This window comes from Apodemus sylvaticus, chromosome 2 (assembly GCF_947179515.1).
Source record: "Apodemus sylvaticus chromosome 2, mApoSyl1.1, whole genome shotgun sequence".
NCBI classification, from domain to species: Eukaryota; Metazoa; Chordata; class Mammalia; order Rodentia; family Muridae; genus Apodemus; species Apodemus sylvaticus.
This window is the reverse complement of record NC_067473.1, coordinates 20482643-20503414: the sequence shown is the minus strand read 5'-3', so window position 1 is coordinate 20503414 and position 20772 is coordinate 20482643. Positions and strand designations below refer to the sequence as shown.

The following is a 20772-nucleotide window of genomic DNA, read 5'->3' as shown; positions in this document are numbered from 1 at the left end:
ATAGCATCACTTGCTGTTCCTTCCAGCCTTGTGGCCATTGACTTCCCAGCAAGTGCTACTCATTATGGATAATAGCTACCCTGGTATTTCTCTCCCTTGGCCCCTCAACAGGTCTGTAGACATCTCTATTTGAAAGGCTGAGAATTGTTTCTGTTTCTCTAGCTACATATCAATGCAAACATTTTTGCAACACAATATAGTGAATGATACACACTAAGGACTTTTAGGCACATCAACAGAATATGCTTGTATAAAAGCTTATGTCTACATATCAATTTAATCCATATCATAGTATGTGTGTGTAACTATATAGTGTTTGGTCATGTAACATTTCTTTATTTCAAATAATTTACTGTCAAAACAAAAACTTTTTCTTAAGGAAAGAAAGTGATAAGGGAGTATGACTGTTGTTAGAATTTCCAGAGGCAACAGAAGACATCAGCACAAAATAATGAGGTTGGATGCTTACCAGGAAAGAGACAATAGTTTTAAATTAAAAAAAAAAATCTATCCATGTAAAAAGAAGAAAGAGCCTTCTACAAGGCAGCAAGATCATAAAAACAAATGCTAGCACTTTCTCAATTTGCTCTGATAAAAATACTAAGAGAAACAGAAAAGCCACATCAAAGATGTCCTTGCCTCGAATTAAAGCTGTGTCAGACAAGCAGACCACACTAAGCTTCTTCATTAGAAAAACTGTACAAACGCTGCTCTGCTATTTGGAGCAGCTGTGTTAAACAAAATCTTAAATACTACCCCCTCTCCATACACACACACATACTGTGCTTGCACTTCTCTTCCAAGACAATACAGTACTTCTGCAAACTTACCAGACCACCACCAATAAACAATTTCAACCTATTCATGAAAATGCATTGAATTTCCTGTTACCACCCTGAGCATGTGAACCAGTCACAGGAAAGTGCTCTGAGCAGGTCTAACACATGGTGCACCAGGTCCGAACTGGCTCCTTTCCTTGTGTACTTCCAGTATGCCAAGCACTGTGCTACATCTTTAGCATCCATTAGCTCACTTACCCCTTCCAGGAGCTGCGTGAGACAGGGGATATCTCAAGTAAATAACCTGAAGAGTCTTGATGGCAACACAGTCAAGTAGTTAGAGATGGAGCTGGATGTCCCACCAGTTCAACACAACTCTGGAGTTAGTGCCTGTAAGCATTTCTGCAGAGTTAGTACACATAGGGAGACGTTTTCTCTAGCTACAGTACAAGAAGGGAGATGTTTCATATTTCCATTATATATGGAAATTTCAAATTTCCATTATAAGAGTCCAGGACAAGTTAATAATACAGGGCAAAATACAGCCACCTACAAACTACTGACATTTCTGTCCAGAGGCAACCATGTAAGGGGTGGTGCTCCTTAAGGTTAGCATGCATCTATGCTCAGCTCTATAAAATTAATTTGCAGCCCTTTTTTTACTGCAAGAAAGAGACTATTTGTCATGAATATACTCCACAAGTAACTAGATTAATGATGTTTCAGTTCTGAACTCTGTTTTCTTGGTTTTGAAGTATTTCCATTAATATAATTTTGTTAATATTCAGAAATCTTTGTTACCTAGATCCTCTGACACAACCAACAGGAAATGACAAGAATAACAGCAGGATAACAGAAGGATGATGTTTATCTCTATTGTAAGATTTAAAGTTATGTCTGCTTGCTTGATACAATTCAATTGCTTATTGCATAGCCTATACTACAGGAACTTTAATGGCTGTCTCTCTGTATATACTTGCTCAATTCCTAACAGATTTCCAAGTCCCATACCAGGGCTAGGACCATCAATTCTTCATATATCTAATTAGCCATACTATACAGCAGAAAATTTTCTGCAACTCTATTACTCGTGTGGTGGTGTGAATGAAAACGAGCCCCAGAGGCTCATAGGGAGTGGCATTGTTTTGAAAAGATTAGGACCTGAGGCCTTGTTGGAGGAAGTTTGTCACCGGGAACAGCAGCCTTTGAGGTTTCAGAAGCTCAAACCATGCCCGGTGTTACTCTCTCCTAACTCTCTCTTGCTGCGTTCTGAGGATCCAGATGTAGAACTCTCAGCTACCTCTCTAGCACCTTGTCTGCCCTAATGACACCATGCCTCACACTGTGGTGAGGATGGACTCAGCCTCTGAACTGTAATCGAGTTCCAATTGAATGTTTCTTTTTTAGGGATGGCCACAATCATGGTGTCTCACAGCATGGAAACCCTAACTATGATAACTAGGAAAGTTCACACTGTCTTCTCTCTCTCTCTCTCTCTCTCTCTCTCTCTCTCTCTCTCTCTCTCTCTCTCTCTCTCAAACACAACACACACACACACACACACACACACACAAACATCAATTAGTGTTTCTTCACAGAGGCTAGTAGTATATTTATAGAGTAGTGTGAAATACATTTTTCAGTAAGCTCCACTCCTAGTCCACCATCTCCTTTAAGACAGATTTTGTGCTTGACATGTATTAAGGATCCTCAAATAGCCTGTGACAGCTTAAGATCTAAATTCCACCAGCTTTGAAGTGGAGCCATATCTGCTCTGGAAATTCTCTCCTGTGTACTTGGGTAGCACATGCTCTTAGTCCAAGTAGGGCAGCCCAGATCTCTCACAGGCAGTGACCTCCCTTGCCAGGCCTAGTCTGTATGGGTTTCATCTTTGTGGTGTCCAATTTCCAGGGTGCTCTAATTTAACTTGCATCCAACACTCTCTACAAATCCTTGCATTATCCTCTCAAATGGCCTCCTTTTGCTTCATGACCCTAACAGCTAAAGTATTTGGCTGAGAGAAGGAACTTTCCCAATTCCTTTATGTATATTGAAAAGCAAATCACAGTATGAGGATGTGATTCTTATATCTATTCATAGTTAGTGATATCTAGATTGAAATATTTCGCATCTGCTCATCATAGAGTGGCAGAATTTTCTCTATGGACAACAACAATTTTATTTTGCTTGCTTTGCTTTGTTTGTTCGGTTTGGTTTGTTTGTTTGTTTGATTTGTTTTGTTTTGTTAATTGATGAGCTTTCACTGCTAAAAACCAGAGGAAGTGGTTCTGTATATGGCACTTTGCCAGGTTTCTAGAATTTCTTTTGAATAGGATTCTATAGCTTTAGGAAGATTAAAAAAATTATTAGTCAGGGGCTTACAAATATAGTAGAAAATCTTTAGTGACCACTGCTTTTCCCAGTCTTCATCAACTACAGCACTCGCCATAATCAGAATGCTAGAGCTCGCACTGAAGAATATGTAACTCCCTAAACTCAGAAGCCATGTTGAATTACAATAAGCAAATCCTCCAGACTAAATAATGCCAATGTGCTACAGAAATCCAGCTCAGCTTATTCTGTACGAATGTGTTATCATCAATGTGCTTATATCCATCATCGTCTACTTCTTAACATGTTCTACAGAGAAATGACACTATCAGTTTCAGGTATCCTGTACATCCTAATGATCACAGGGAACAGAATAAATGTAACATTTACAATTCACAGCAGAGTGGCCACTGGTTGTAATGAAAACTAAGAAGGTTTATTGCTTTTTACTATTTTCATTTTTATACCACAATTCCTCAAATCTTCTATGATAACAACAACAACAACGACAACAACAACAAAAAACCAGCAAGTCAATAGAAACTGTCACCAAGGTCTCTCCCAGCAGCCTTATCTAGAACTTGTGAACCTACACTACATAGGATGTGGATAGCCAAACAAGACCATTAAATTGGTTTTAAGAGGCTTTGTCTTACCTAATTTTCTGCTGCTCCAACAGAACTTAAACTGAGTTATTTTGAAGGATATTCTATCCTGCCAGCCTAGTCATTGTTGTGGTTCATAAACTTTTAAAGTTAAGCAGGAAAACTGATTGTTCCACTTTTATCTTTTAAGTAAGCAATAGCTCTCTAATTGGACTTAAGGCTAAGCCAATCGGAGAAAAGACATGGATATTATTATAAAACTAGCCAATAACCATGACTGCAGAGGTCAGAGACCCAAGAAGAGACTCTTCTACTGTCATTTCCCTAAACCAATATAATTTCTAAGTATCCTGATTCCCAAAAATAAGTATACCTCCCCCTCTCACTGGTCATCCAAAGGCTTTTATCTTTGTCACTGCTGGAGACCATTACGGTTATCCGCAACTGTCAAAACCTCAGGGAATAATTGACTGTTATGTATCCAGCCCCAACTGATACATCTGCATATCAGTCACACACCTAAAGCTCAGAGGAAGCTCACAGGTGAAAGGGTAAAGAGATTGTAGGAGCCAGAGACTTGTGATGCCTGCTGTTAGATAGTGTACCCTCTAGAAAATGGACCCATGAAATTGCAACAGCATGGTTACCTGAACATAATTACACCAGCTGACACGCTAGTGAGTCAGGAGGGAATCTATGAGGTCCTACTCTAAATGAACTGCTACAGTGGAGGAGAGTCAATGCCTGTCAAGAATGGAAGAATCCGTTTCCTGCAGGGATGGGCTCCTGCATAGGTTGTTTATTTTCAAGTTAGCTTTGGGCACATGTACATATCAGCAACACAATACAGACTTAGTAGAGCTATATATACGTGTGTGTGTGTGTGTGTGTGTGCTTGTATGCATGCACAAACATATATATATATATACATGGAACAACAAGAGACCATGAATTTCAGGGGCACAGGACAAGTTGGGGTAGGTATAGGGACAAGGATAAGACTTGACTTACAGTGCTCATGTAAGAAGTCCTCTCTGTCTGTCTCTCTGTCTCTCTGTCTCTGTCTCTGTCTCTGTCTCTGTCTCTCTTTCTCTTGCTCTTTCTCTCTCTCTCTCTAACACACACACACACACACACACACACAATCTTTCTTAATTAGAGGTTTATTTTGTCCACCAGTCAAAGAGGCTAGAAGTCTAAGATTACCGTTCTGGGATCTTGTAGGCTTCTGGTGAGAACCTTGGGCTGCCTCAAATCATGACAAACAGGAGAAAGACAAGCAAGTACAGGAAAAAGAAGCTAAATGTGACTGTTGCCTTGCTTATAACAACCACACCGCAGGTAGGTACTGAACCAGTCTGTAGCGGTAGGCATTAACCTTTCCTAACAGCTTAAGCTCCTCCTTGAAACTTTATGTCCTAATGCCATTGCAGGGGCAATTGATTTCAGCAGATATTTGGAAGGCATATACCATCTCCAAGCTATAACATTTAAGAATAGCTGCATATTCACATATAAAGTCATTCAAAATGGACATGGAAAGTTTAATCTTTATATATAATCTTCTTGGCAACTCTACTATTTTAACACAAAGCTAACTTTCATACTCATACTTAACGAAATTATCGTTTTTCTGATAATGTTTATCTTTCATTTAAACATAAATATCACTTTTACAAAAAGTCCAATATAAGTATGCCTGTCTTTTAATCACTTATTATTGACTTGCCACTAAGTACATAATTTATATCTCCCCTCAAATAATGAAAATGCATCAGAGCCATTCCTATCCATTTGCAAGAAATTTCTAAACCCACAAAATGGCTGCATCTTTGAATTTTAACATGGAATATTAAGCAAAAGATAATGAGATGTTTCACAGATATTAGCCTGGATTTAATCTATGTATTTTATTAGCATAAATCCATTTGTTGTTACCTAATCAGTATTCTCTTGTTCATCTATTCCAGGGAGCCAGATTGTTTTAGCCATCAAAGTGAAGCAGAAGCAACAGAAATGCAGTGTGGCTCTTCATTCTGTGCCCCTCCCGCACCACCACCACCGGTTGATGGCCTTCATTCACACAGTGGCTGCCAGCTGAGCTGACCTTAGCATTTTTATTTTTATTTCACATGTTTATTCCTTGGGTGTCTTTGTGAATGTACCTCATGGTGGTCTGGACACTTTGCTTGCAGGAGTTCATCCTCTCCTTCGTGTGGGCTCCCAAGGCTGAGCTCAAGTTGACAGGCTTGACTGGAAATGACCTGACATGGTAAGTCACTGAAATCACCTTAATTTTCTTAATTGTATTTTGTTGAGACAGCCTTATTTCCTCTGGGTGGGAGTAACACCTTACCACAATTCAACTGAAGCTTCCAGGTTTCCCTAAAGTTCCATTTAAACATGTAAACATGAAAAAGAAAAAAAACCCTGCTTGTAGTACAGCAACGTATATTTCATGTTCTGTTTCATTATAAATTAAAGAAAGAGAAGAAAAAAAGGATCCCTGTAGGATCCAAAACAATCAAGGACACCACAAGAAAACCTACAGCATCAAACCTGAACTCAGAAGGTCTCACTGAGATTGAACCAGCAATCAGGGAGCCTGCATGAGTCTAACCTAGGTCCTCTATAAATATGTAATAGTTGTGTAGCTTAGTATTTGGGGGGGGGCATGTCTAACAGTGACTGCGGAGCGGTTTCTGAGGCTTTTGCTTGCTTCTGGGACCCTTTTAGTCCTACATAGTTGTCTCATTCAGCCTTAATATGTCTAGAGGTACCTAGTCCTATTGCAACATGCTATCCCCTGGGAGGCCTGCCTTTTTCAGAAGAGAAACAGAGGCAGAGTAGATATGAGGAAGAAAGAAAGAGGAGAAACTATAAGGAGATGAGGGAGGGGAAACCGTGGTCTGGATGTAATATATGAGTGAATAAATTAACAATTTAAAAATAAAATATCCCACTTTAGGAGCTTCTAAATTTTTATATTTTATATTATATTTATATTTTGTATTTTAAGTAATTTATTTTACATTATATTTTTATATTTTATATATTATTTTGTATTTAATTTTTAAACTTTTTTTTTACAGATATCATTATAGAAGTTTGGGAAAATTTATAGAATTGCAATTCCTCTATTCAGATAATAGCTTTTATTTAAATGAATGGAATTTTCATAGGTGGTTGAAATTAAATGTGATTAAATCTAAGACTAAACTGAAAAAATATCTTAACATGTGCTTATTAAATGATTTGCTTTTGTTATTAATTTATATTTAACTATGGCAGATATATACCATACAGATACAGGTACAACAGATGAACATCTTGGAGAAGAACACAATACATAAATATATGAACACTAGTTTTCTAGATATGTCACTACAATTTAGAGTTTATTACCTTCCTGGGAAGGTAAAAAGCATGAGTACATCTCAGAGCTTTCATTACATGAAAGAAAAATGCAATGAACACCTAAGAACCGGTTATAATATGTGCATGCAATTTAGGTACAGCAAAATAATATATTATATGCATGAAAATTTTTCCTCATGAACACTTTAGTCCTTTATATTACTAAGCAATGCTATATATCGCTAATCTCTATTTATTGAGCCTGGATTAACTGCCAACCTCCTCTGAACATTTAGACATATTTCAAAATAGAGACCTTCTTGTCTCTCTATATTCCTGATTTAAGAGGACATACTAGGTATCACCGGTAGAAAGGAAAAAAGGGTCCTTTGAGGAAGCACAAGAGAAATTGTCATTATTTTGTTGCTCTTGCTTAAATGTTACACTCCGGTAAGGATAATCAGGATAATTTCCCATTGTTTCTCTAACAAATCACTAAGCATCTTCTGGCTTAAAGTAAATTACTGATCTTCTATTACTTTTAACTAGAGGCTTTTCTGGGATAAAAATCGTAACAGGAATAGGGCTATGATCTTTCTAGAAGTGCCATATGGCTCTCAACCTACTTGACTGGGCTCCAGGTGATCATCTACATACCTCTGCTTACGATCCTTTACTCTTACTTCAAAACCAGCAGTTTGGTTGCTTAAGACTAACTGTTACTCTCACCTGCACTGTCCCAATCCTTACACATGGATCTGAGCTTCACGGTCCAGGATAATCTGCACAGTGTTTTGAATTACACATGAAATAAAAGCTCTTCTTATTTTTTAAGGTGTTGGATGTGTGTGTGTGTGTGTGTGTGATATATATATATGAGACTGTGGTCTCCTTGTGCTCATACCCTGACAGATCCTTAAGAAAGCCCCTTCAGCAAGTACGTGCCTTTCTAGACAACGGACAATAGTTGAGAATTACACATCCACCACCCTGTAGCTACTCTGAGGTTTGCTTTCTCAAGGGCTATGGTAACCACTGGCCAGGGAATTATTGTATATTTCTCCATAAGGCATAAGGACGATAAAAGGAAATGACCTAATGTGAATATCCTACCACTATTTCTCATCCTCACTATCCTTACGACTTCTAAACAAAAAGGAATGATTAGCCTCCTCTCTTGTGATTCATTACTCAGAAGCTTTTGAATATGTTAGAATGGGAAGTGAAATCTTTACTCATGCATTCACCTCAGCCACCTATATGCATGGCATTCACCTCAGCCGCCTATATACATGTCATTCACCTCAGCCACCTATATGCATGGCATTCACCTCAGCCGCCTATATACATGTCATTCACCTCAGCCACCTATATGCATGGCATTCACCTTAGTCGCCTATATGCATGGCCTATTTGTAAGCTCTTGAGGCCTTCTGTTAGAGCAGTTCTACAATAGTTACATGGAACTATAAAGCACCTACAACTTGAACTAATAGAGAAACTTAGTCATACCTGAAACAACTGGCCAAGCAATTTTGGTAGATATTAAAGTGAAAAGATTACCACAGAAAAGGGAGCACTTTCCAAGAGTAGAAAGGTCAGCATCACAAGATTCTAACAGGAGAAAAATTCAAGAAATAAATTCCCTCCTAGAGCTGCACTAGAACTAAAGGGAACATTCATGCCAGTTAAAGCTATAATAGAATTGACATCTTTTCTGCAAGCAATTTTTTTTTTACAAGAGAACATTATCCTAATTAAAGTTGTGTAAGGTTTTTCAAAGATCTTCTACTTGGCAACATCAGGAGTACATATACATGCCAATATGCTTGAATGGTAATAACTGCTAACATTTACTGGACACTCAATGAATGTCAAGGGTTGCTCTTAAAGCACCATATTTGGAGAATCCATCCGTGCTGTGAAGAAGTAGAAACTGAAATTACGATAATTTGTATAATGCTATTTAATTTCTAATTATTTAAGATAAGAGAGTTTGACCCCCCAAAGCCTTTCTTTGTTTAGATTCACCTGTAACACTTGTCCTGTGTTAATAAATACAATAGTTCCAACCATGAAGGGAAATGTATCTCCAGATGACATGTAACAGGAAAGACAAATGTGCCCTCTCTATGTGTTACAGATGGGTTTGGGGAAATGTAGTTACTCATTGTGAGTGCCTAGAAGGAATGTGTGAGTGGATAGTAGAGGCTGACTGCCTTTCTGTCACCACAGAGATACTTAGGGCAATGTGAAGTACTCAGTAATCATTGTAGGGAAAAGGGGCATAGAGCAATACTATGAGAGTTCTGAATGGAAACGGGAGGAAATTCTAAATTATGATCTAGAAATAAAGGTTATGTGTGAATGGTGCCTACAGGATACATACAGTGGAGTGAAGACCCAAACAAAATTGGGGGTGTTCACTGTTTTCAGAAGCTAATGTCTCTTTAGTTACAGACATCGTACCATCAATTACATGACAAAAAAAGGATGTTTAAAAAATGGATAATCAAGAAATGAAAGAATACAACTCAATGATGACAAAGATGAAGGAGGATATTGTTTAAAACAAACTTGCAACATTTATTTCAAAATAAAACATGTTCATAGACTTGTGAAATAAAATCTTCCAAAGGGAATTCACCATTGTCAAAGCCCCAAACTGGAAGCCTTGCTAAGAAGGAAGAAAATTATAACACAACACTGGGTAGCATGGAGCCCCCAGGGTCAGCCTCACATGGGGACGGCCTATGTTTCGTTATTTATAACTTGTCTTGACAATAAATCTAAGTCTCCTGAAGGAAATTTCATGCATTAAAGTAACAAAACATAAATTTAAAAAAAAATAAGCACCCCAGGAAATAAAGTAATACTTAGACTGGAAATGAGTGATACACACAGGTGAATCGAGGGCTTTGAAGACAACCTACCATTGACCCCTACCATTTTATCTCTGGGCTGCCTATCAGCCAAGAAAACATAGAAACAAAATGAGTTTATTATATAGGCATCCTTCTTGTTGTGAAAACATTAAATATTTCCTTTCTACATGATCAGATTTTAGATGTATAATTTAAACAAAAGAAAGTTTCAGCTCAACATACCAGGTGTCCATCATTTTGAAATCATTAGCAAAAACAAATTTTAAAATATCTCTTCATTTTAAAAGCAATGCATATTTTTATATTATTATACTTCGGGATACTATCTAAATTAAGAAGCAACTCATCTCTTCCCAGTTTCAACTTCAGGTAGTCCTTCAAATGAGTAAGTACACAATGGAATACTACTCAGCAATTAAAAACAATGAATTCACAAAATTTTTAGGCAAATGGTTTGATCTGGAAAATATCATCCTAAGTGAGGTAACCCAATCACAAAAAAATACACATGGAATGCAATCTCTGATAAGTGGATATTAATTAGCCCAGAAGCCCTGAATACCCAAGGCACAAATTGCATGACAAATGACTCCCATGAAGAAGTATGGAGAAGGTCCTGATCCTGGAAAGGATTAATCTAGCCTGGGAAGGGAATATAAGGACAGAGAAAAAGGAGGGAGAGAAGAAAGTTTATGGGACATATGGGGAGGGGGGATCCGGGAAAGGGGAAATCATTTGGAATGTAAACAAAGAATATAGAAAATAAAAATATTAAAGAAAATAAAATGAACCAAAATAGCTAAAAAAAAAAAAAAAAGAACATATATTGGGAACTGTTATGTTCCTATTAGCACCAAAGAGTTTCTCCATATGGACCGATCCACTAAGTTTGTGTGTGTGTGTGTGTGTGTGTGTGTTGCCTAAGGATTGTATTTATTATGAGATTATGACAAGCAAAAGACATGAAATATAATTTTAAATTTTGTTTAAATGCTTTTCTTAGAATACATAATTATATGCATATATGTATATAATTATACAGCTGTATTATATGTATATAATTATACAGCTGTATTATATGTATATAATTATATGGCAAAGGGTTATTATGACATAATCAGCTAACCTCACACTTGAAGGCACATGGTAGAAATATTGGGCATGTGCCTGATTCTCCTTGCTCTCAGGTCTTCTTTATACTGACTTAAAACAACCTCCACTGAAGCTCTGTTATTATTTTCCCATGGAAAATACATATTTCATTGTAAAGCATTGTACAATAAGTACTTTAGCTACAATTACCACTAATTTTTAAATTGGAAATGGTAATAGGTTCAATCAATCATCCCATCTACCTGACACGTGATTCCAACATGACTTATATTTTATTTGCAAAATATAAAGCAGAAACTTGCTTGCGTTAATTTGACTGCTAAAAATGAATAAACAAGATAGAAGATAAATGCCAAGTAACAACAAAAGTCACAAAATTAAAGCCCTTGATACTGACTTCCTACTTATGGAAATTTTCTGAAGTTAAATAAACACAGGCTCGTTTAAATAAGAATGGTGACACTCTTCCCTTCAGATAAATGGTAAGCACAGATTTTGTGTGCATTCTCAAAGAGAAGGCAGGGATGAAAGGACAAGGAAAAGAAAGCACCGTTTGCTTAATATGGTATTTGATATTAAAAAAAATATTAGCTCATCATGCAGCTCAGTCTTTACTGAAAATATGTGAAAATAGAATATAGTCATTAATTCAAGAACAGACCAGTGACACCTCTACTGGAGGGCATGTCTTCATAACTATAGTTGATACGTGAAAAATACCTCACTTTGGGAACTTTATAAAATGATTATTCTATACTTATAAGTATCTTGATAATGCTCGTGACTGACTAAGATAGGCATTAATAGAAAGCACTAGGGTCTATCTATTGCCTTCCTTATTTAGGAAATTCCTTGTTTGGAAACTTCAGGGTTGCCATCATTTCTAGAATAACATCTTTCATTTCTTGATAAACATTTGTAATTTTACAAAAGGAAGTTAAAAACATTAGATGTGTTTTGGCTGCATGCATATATGTGTATATACCTTCTAGTTATATTACATGATTTTGACAAATTTACAACTCAGAGTAAGATCGTGAGACATAAAACACATTCAAGACCATGGTGTATGCAATTGGCACTTTAAGGGGTCTCTTCTGCAGGGTACTTTAGGTAGTAAAGCAGGCTTTGCCGTTCCTCTTGAATTTTAACTATATTGTGACCTGGAAGGAATCCAGATATGCAACCCACACTAATTTTCAGAAGAGTGATGATCAAGTATATAAAATAGGTTAAATATGCAGCTATGGTTAGTAATTAATGGATCAAGTGCAAGAATGAATGTCTTACTATTAATCACATGTAGATTAAGCTGTACATAAAAATATACACTGAAATTAATCTAAAGTTGAGATATTTCAGCGTACATAAAGATAACTAAGAATCAATTGAAGAATACGTTTATATTGCTGAGAAGACATTTATTTTATTGATGTCAAATATACTGATAGAGTTTCAAGGTTTTCTTAATGAATCCTACAATTATTGTAACCAAGTTGCGCATGTTTGGTGGCTCAAAAGAACTATAATATAGAGGTAGGGGTACATTTTGCACACAGTGAGTCATGTGTATCTCACTACCTATCTAGCATATGAGTATGTGCACCTAATACTGACTCTTAGAGGCATCATACAATCATAGTACTTAAAAGTTGAAAAGATATAAAGGATAAACATCCTAAAATTTAGCAAAGTATTTGTGTTTTAAATAGACTTTTACACTAAAAATTAAAAGTGCTTTTACTTTATCTGTATCTGTCATGGATTTAGAGAAACATAAGCCATCTCAAATCAATTATTCACATGATTATTAGAATGAAAACACAATTTTCTGTTTTTCATGCAGAACAAACAGATAATCATGAGATACTTCTGTGTTAACTTTCAAGATAGAAATAGAATTCCACTATAAGATGTTCAGTTTAATAATCTGTGAGCATTTTTATGGGTCAAAATACTACATTGCTTCATTTATCAATCAATCAATCCTTTTCATATTTATTATGAAATATATAGATGAGAATTATGAATGATATAGATGAGAAATCTATATCATGATATTTGATATTTCATAAATGAAATCTTTGAAATTATATGTATGTATATGTGTGTATAGGCAAGTGTGTGTGTGTGTGCACATGTGTGTATGTATGTCTTTATACCTAACGCTCTTTTGTACTTTGAGGTTATCTCCTGTTGCCATTAAACAGACATAGCTTGAAAATAAGAAATTTGTATAGTTATTTTTAAATATCTGGCCACTTAACAATATTATGTATTAGACAGTGAAATGTCAAATCTATATTATACAGGTATAAGTAGAGCAAAAATTCAAAACTAAAATTTATTAAGCTAAAAAGTAATTATCACCTTTCTTCTTTCTATAACAGACTACAAAATATTCTTATTCAGTAATTTCACTTTATTGAACATTAAGGCCATGTCTAACAACAAAAGCATGAAATAAATAGGCAGACATAAGTTAAAAGAGTGAGGATAAATACAAAGCACTGGGAGACTTGGTGAAAATTTGTTGTCAGCTAACATCCCAGTCTATAGTTCTAGGTAAATGGAATCTTGGGAAGTTACAATAATAAGTAACATCCAGTTTTACATGACTCTAGAAATCAATTTGAAAATGTATTGTCATAGGAAATACCTATTTCAAAACTGTAAATTATTGTATTTAATTATTACATGATTAATGAGCTGAATATTTATGTTGAGGACATATGAATGCTTTAATGTCAACCTGGCTATAACTTGAAAGCCGTTGCTGAGTATGAAATTAAATACATATCCACTTTAAATTGATGCTTTACAACCTGTTGATCAAAATGGCAAGCACACTCTAGAGTCTAGGAAGTGTTAACTTATTCTGCCTTAGAGAGAAAGACACCCTGCACTAGGAATAGAATTCAAACCAAATAAAGACTTATCTCAACAATCCAACAGGGACAGAGAAGGAATGAGTAACAGTTTCCCACACAACCCACCTTATGTGAAAGACTGGTCAAAGTCTTTCTTGAGCAAGACACAAATTCCTGGTAAAATGTGAATTTGAACAAAAAAGGTGGGGGTTCAGGGATAAAGAAATGGGTTTGTGTAGTACATTTGAAAGATATTTCACATGTTTCTAAAATAGTTCATACATGATTTTAGTCAACATCATGAATGAAAGTGAAGAATCTTGACAACAAAGTAAGCAAATCAGCACAGCAATGAAATCGGCCAAGTAAACTATAAAAATAGCAAACCATAGGTGTGCAGTTCTACCCTGGACAGCCAGCGCAGCCGTGTGGATGGAAGGCAGGCTGGTGTCTGTCATCCATGTCTGCACACCCAGTCTGTGTAAGGTCAGCCAGGCTTTGGGGACATGAGCAAGCAGAGAAAGAGATGCAGAAATATCCTTGACCAAAGGACGGGAACTATCTTTTTAAACACTCAAGAATTTAGTTCAATATCATATTGTAATCTCCTTGAATAAAATTAAAATGTGTAAATATGGTGAGGTCTTCTTCTTTTGTCCCAAGACTGAGACTTATGTACTAGAACACAGAAATCCAACTCAGGAAGGTTGCAGTCATAGGGATTATCAACACACTAAGAGAGAATGCCCTTAAGAAAATTGGAGCATTCTAGGTTTACAAGACAACATGTGCCTAAGGAAGAACAGGGAGTGGAGGTTTGCCCTGAGGAAAATGCTTCTGACATGGTGAGTTGTTGAACACTGTAATGGTTTGCTGAGGCTGCAGAAACCCCAATCCTCAAAATCTTTAAAGCAGGCAAGATTGAGATCCACTGCTTAGGCTGACTTCAGGCTGTATTTTTCAGTCAGCCGGAACTGCCAAGTCCCTTTCTAGCCCTGTGAGTTTAATTGTAACTGTTAATGCAAGCAGTGCTTTCCCAGTAGCATTCCTGGCTCCCTCTCATTTAGTTTGGGGTGTTACAAAAACACATATTTTAAAGTATGTGAAAATATGAGTGAAGAGTTTGTCATTGGGAATCTTGGTAATGTATGTAAGTACATGTACCTCCCGATTCCAGACTCCACATGCAAATCACAGATGCTGTTTAACCAGTGGTATCCATAATAGATAGCAGTTGTAAATAGTTCACACTAATGAAATATTCAGCTGTAATGGAAAGTATGAGGCAGAAAATACTCGGGCAAGTTAAGTGCTTCCTTTCTATGCCATGCAGAATAAAAATGTTCTCAAAATCAGAATAGAAACTTGTTCATTGAGTTTGGATACTTGGTCACTTACTGTGGTCTAAAACTGATTATGCATGCAAATATACATATGTACATGTTTCTTTAAGCTCATTTGAACCCTTAAAACATTAGTTTATAGCACCCGTGAATTAATTAATATAGTAAAGCCTTTGACTTTGTACAACAGAATTTGAACAGTTTACTAAGCAAAATGAAGGCACTCCAATTGCAGGTTAACTTGTTTTTCTGTAATACAGCAAACAACTCAGTTTGGCTTTCCACAAACAATTCATTCACTTTTTTCTAAACTAAAGAATTTAGAATTTTAGGATGCTTTGAGAAACCACCCCTTTTCATTTCTCCAAGACAAACCCCTTGAAGAGTTTATTTTCTTCTAATTCAGCTGTAAAATTATTAAACTAATCTGAAAGTATGACTTCACAAAAGCACATTATAGAGTGTCACTCAAACTTTCTACACTACCCAAATCCGCAGCTTCCTATGTGAACTCTGCCGGAGGATCTACCTTCATCCCTGCAGTTAACTACGTTCAGTAAACATTTGCATGCATACCACTACAGATCAAACGACTGGGATGACAAGAAACACATAAACAAGCACCCCTCGTTGTAATTGTCTGCAAAGTATGTCTACTGACATAGTGCTTACTCCCTAGGAGTCTAACCCACTCCACCAGGCAGGACAGTATCTCCTAATGTCCCTTTTTGTTTTCATTCGTGTGTGGATGGGTGTGTGCGCCTGTGTGCACATTACCGGAGACGGAGATCCATTCTTGCAGAGGGGCCCTCTGAAGACTCCCTTAATGCCCCGGTAGTGCCCATTGCTGAGATGTCTCGAACTGATGACCAGGTAACAAGCCATGTGGGTCCCGATTGGAGGTGTAGTCTCAACTCCTCACTGAGCGACCAACAGGCAGGGAGATGCAGGCTGGCTTCTCCGCAGCAACAGTGACTGCCACCTCCTGTAAAGAAGAGGCCAGCAGCAAGCTGGGGACAGAGTGCCCGAGCGCCCCTGCTCCTCGACCTGCGCGTGGCTCTCGCTGCCCACAGCAGCTGCTCGGACTGAGGCGGCGGCGGCGGCAGCCCAGAACACTTAGGGGACCTGGCGAACCAGTCCACATGCTGCTCTGACGAGGCAGCGCTCAAAGGCAGGCTGAAGATGTGCTTTTTAAGGACAACTTCCTGGGTCCACCAGGGAATCAGTGTCCTCCGCCCCCTTTGCCCCGCCCCCTGCCGTCGCTCAGGGTGCAGGCGGAGTTGGGTGGGGACACTCAGGTGCAAGTGTGCATTTTCCAGCTGCCGAGTCCCCAGGCTGAGCTGTAGGCTGCGGAACCCGGGATGCAGTCGATGCTGCCTGTAACAGGGAGCCAGGGAGCGTGGCGTTCCTCCGAGCGCCCAAGAGCTGCCCCCTCTGCAGTGTCCGGGAGAGGGCGAGCGCAGGGAGTTTGAGACATTGTCACTATGGCTTTGCGAGGGGACAGTGAGCGCTCAGCTTGGAGCTGTGGACTCTGTAGGGTCTGGGTTCACGGAGTGGCAAGGAGACATCACAGCTGCCACACCGGTCTCACTGCTCCGCCTTCTGGAACCACCAGCACCAACCTCTTGACCCTTCTGGCCCGCTTCTGAGTCAACTTTCTAAGGGGTTTAAGGGGCGGGCACCCAAGAGGACTTGGAAAGACTGTGGAGGGATCTGGAAAAGAGAGCATTTCCTTTAGTCATTTTTCTGCCTGCTTACCTCTAGGGACCACTGCATCAAGGCGTCAGCGGCTGAAAAAAAAACAGCTTCCCAATTTCCTGTAGGGGCGAGAGGTTCAGCAGAAACGGAGCCCGTTAAAGGAACTTTCAGGTGGCAACTTATTGAAGCTATAGACACCAATGCACAAGTTTATGTACACATCTAGCTACATATATACACACATTTAGCTACAAAGGCTCACTTATAAACCTTTCTCTGCCAGTTAAGATGCACTTGTTTTTGGTAGGTAGAGGTTTCTTTTCCCAATCTCTAACATCCGTGCTCTTGGAGGTCTTTGGTTAAATGTAAATTAAGTCACCAGGGACAAAACTGGACTGAAAATAAAACATCTGTTCAAAAAAAAAAAGGCACTGAAAAAGAACAAACCGTTGAGGAGGGATGGATGGGAGGAGAGAGACAGCAAATGCCTTCTCCTGTGCAATCCTTCTCTATCCAGCTCAGTCTCAGATATCAGTACACAGAAGCAGGAGAGGGTCTCTTCCTGCAATTTTTCTCCTTCAGCTCTGGGTTCCTTGAAACTCCTCTGTAGCCACTGGTTCTATCTAGTTCTCCTAGAGGTCTCTCCTCTCTCACACTCACCCACACTATTTTAACTTTTGTAGCTTCCTAATTAAAGACCGAATTTGTTTATATCATCACATGGCTTGCTATCAGAAACATTATATTTAAAAAAATCTTAAATGTATGACTCATCACTAAACGCTTAGAGAAAAAATTTTGTATTTTGGAAGATTTTGAGTATGCACTGTAAGCTTTTTTAAGGGGGAATTCTATTTTCTTTTAACCCTTGAACTAAAGATGATTGAAACTTAGATAGTCCACTGTAAACTTTCTAGGAAGAGTGTAGTTGGCTTTTAACTATCTTGATAAAAAAAAACTTAGAACACTGAAAATGAACTCAAAGAATTCATCCTCTTCCCCCCAATGACATTTTAACACCATAGTACTTGTTCTACTTAAAAGTATAAAATGTTCTATGAACCTATACTTGCCACATGAAAATATATTTTTGAATACTGAAAATACAGAAACAGGTAAAAAGCTTTAGTCCTTACCTGGAATTTCAAAAGGAGGTAGGGTGGCTTAGTTTGCTCTTGAGAAATAGAAATATCAAACAGTCTCAAGGACCTAGGTGCAAACAATATGGAATGAATTATAAAGTTAAACAAGGTCACCATTCGTGAATACATTCCCAGGATGCAATTTGTATTTATTACACAAGTATACTTGCTGACAATCTGCAAATATTTAAGAATAAAACACATTTTCTAAGAGTACTAGTGAGCTATAAAGCATAAAATCTAACACTCCACACTATCATGTTATGTTTCACCCAAACCGCTTGTTATTTTTCTGACATTCTTGTCCACTAGGACATCACCTCTGTACATTTGCCTTTCCCCAAGAGAAAACTAAGTATTTACTTTGAAAAGATGACAATTATTTGACTAAATTTCTCAATTACTTGTTAATGTTTTAAGGTTTATCATCTTTGCAAATAACTGGTACTGATTTGTCATGTTATTTTAAATTAGTAATAGCTTTTCTCTTTGCTTTCAAGTACTTTGATAAATTATCTTGAAATATTGAGTCAAAATATGCCACAGTTGTTATGGGGACAATTCTAAGACTTGTTTTAAAACAAACAAACAAAGCATTTCCTGTCTTTACCAGCTTGTGATTGCTAACTTTCTGTAGAGTACAGTATTTAGAAACATATATAAGTGTCATCCTGTATTTCAGACATAATCTACTAAATGTAAATACCAATATATATACATTTATATGTAAATTAATGCAACATATATATGTGTGTGTGTTGTATTAATTTGTCTTTTTACAAAAAGAATCTGATAATTAAAATTATCAAGGAAATTAAAATGAAAATAAATCATATGTCCACACAATGTCAGTGTTAATCATGAGTCAAATCCCATTACAATAAACACTAAGAAAAGCAAATATCATGCACAAATTTGCAAGCCCCTGTATTTTAATCAATGTTTGATATAAGAATTTTCATTCCATGGAAAGGGATGTGAACAGCAAAATCTGTGGGTATCAGGCTGCAATCAGCCCAAGAATCCCACATATTTATAGGTGGTTGTGAGCCACCAAGTGGTTGCTGGGAATTGAACTCAGGACCTCTGGGAGTACAGTCAGTGCTCTTAACCTCTGAGCCATCTCTCCAGCCCACACATTAGATGAATGTGGCCAGCAGTCTTCCATTCTCTTATCATCAACCGTGTATCTCATGTGTGCTCCGTGTCTCTAGATCCTCTGACCTCACCTAAGTCTGAACCACTCTTACTTCTTGAGCAAGTATGGTTTTGACTTACTATTGTCCCTAACTCTCTCGAATTTTACATCTATATAGATGTAGTTGTCAAAAGGCCAGGGGTAGTTTACAAAGTCTGATCATATTCTAGACCATCCTGATTAAACCATGAAGTTTTTTCATTTTGTCTTTAAAATTAAGTCAAATTGTATTGCAATGATTTCACTGAAAAAAAAAAAAAGAAAGAAAGAAAGCCTGCTGGATCTAGCTAGTAAAAGCTTTCCTTTGCACGCCCTCCCCCCTCCTGCCACACCCCTTCCACCTCTGCTCCTTTAGGTCTTCTGAGAGCATCTTTCTAATGGCCTCTCATTTTTCCAGCTGCCCACTCACCCACCTGCCCTTCACATCTTGCCCTACAGGACCAATTTATAGTTAGTTGATTCCAAGAAAGCATCTTCCTGGCCACCTAAACTAAAGAAGCTATCTGCAGTCTTGAGGCTTTTAAAAAATATTTTTTAAGCAAAGTCACAGGCATTGTTTTTCTCACACATTTTAAATAGAGCAGACACTTTAGAGCCCCTGTGTGTGCTCTTAAATCTTCACAATTTGCCCTTTACATCAGTTCTGTACATTGTTAAGCCAATATTGAACAGCTCTACCCAGATCTACAAATGGGTTCATTCATATGGGATCATTCTTTGTGTTTCCCACTCTACAGGTTAAGGCATGTATAACCCACCTCCACTTCATACAAAACAGTTCCGATGCTCTAATGAGTCCTCTCTGTGCCACCTACTAATCCATCATCCTTCACCCCTGATTTCCCCACTAATAATCCACCTCCCTAGCAAATAGAATAATCTCAATGCTCTAATATATCCCCTGGAATCCACCTACCCAGCCTTCCTTCTTGTTCCCAGAACTCCTTATCAATCTTTTAACTCTCTCTTGTATTAAATTTTTGAAAATGTCGCTTAGTTATGATATATGAATTTTCTAGTAACTTATTATCTCACTTATATTTTATTGCTGAATAATATTGCGTGGTGGTTTGGTTTCTCTGGAAGCCTTAATCTCCTTGAATATGGCTTTGTTTGGAAACAAGGTTTTTGGAAGATAACAGTTAAGATGATTGTTACAATGGGTCTTAATCTGATAATGTTCTGAGAAGGGAACAGATGGATGCACAGACATTTGCAGGTGGATAATGAAATCCATGTGGAGACTCCAGTTATGATGGAATGCTCCAGTGAGTGCCTATCACTCACGCCTATAATTCCAGCACTTGGGAGGCAGAGGCAGGCAGACTTCTGAGTTCGAGGCCAGCCTGGTCTACAGAGTAAGTTCCAGGACAGCCAGGGCTACACAGAGAAACCCTGTCTCAAAAAAAAAAATTCCTATCAAATCATTGAACACTAGGAAAGAGACATGA

The 20772-nt window shown here is 37.7% G+C and overlaps 1 protein-coding gene across 1 annotated transcript in view; it reads right to left on the bottom strand.

Annotated features, from left to right (window-relative positions):
* The window catches only part of Znf804b (zinc finger protein 804B), a 545541-nt gene extending 529373 nt beyond the window's left edge, over positions 1 to 16168 (bottom strand). Inside the window, exon 1 of the mRNA XM_052172408.1 lies at positions 16061 to 16168. Coding sequence (XP_052028368.1) covers positions 16061 to 16168 — 108 coding nt within the window. The remainder of the gene's footprint in view (positions 1 to 16060) is intronic.
* Between the last annotated feature and the right edge of the window lie 4604 nt (positions 16169 to 20772).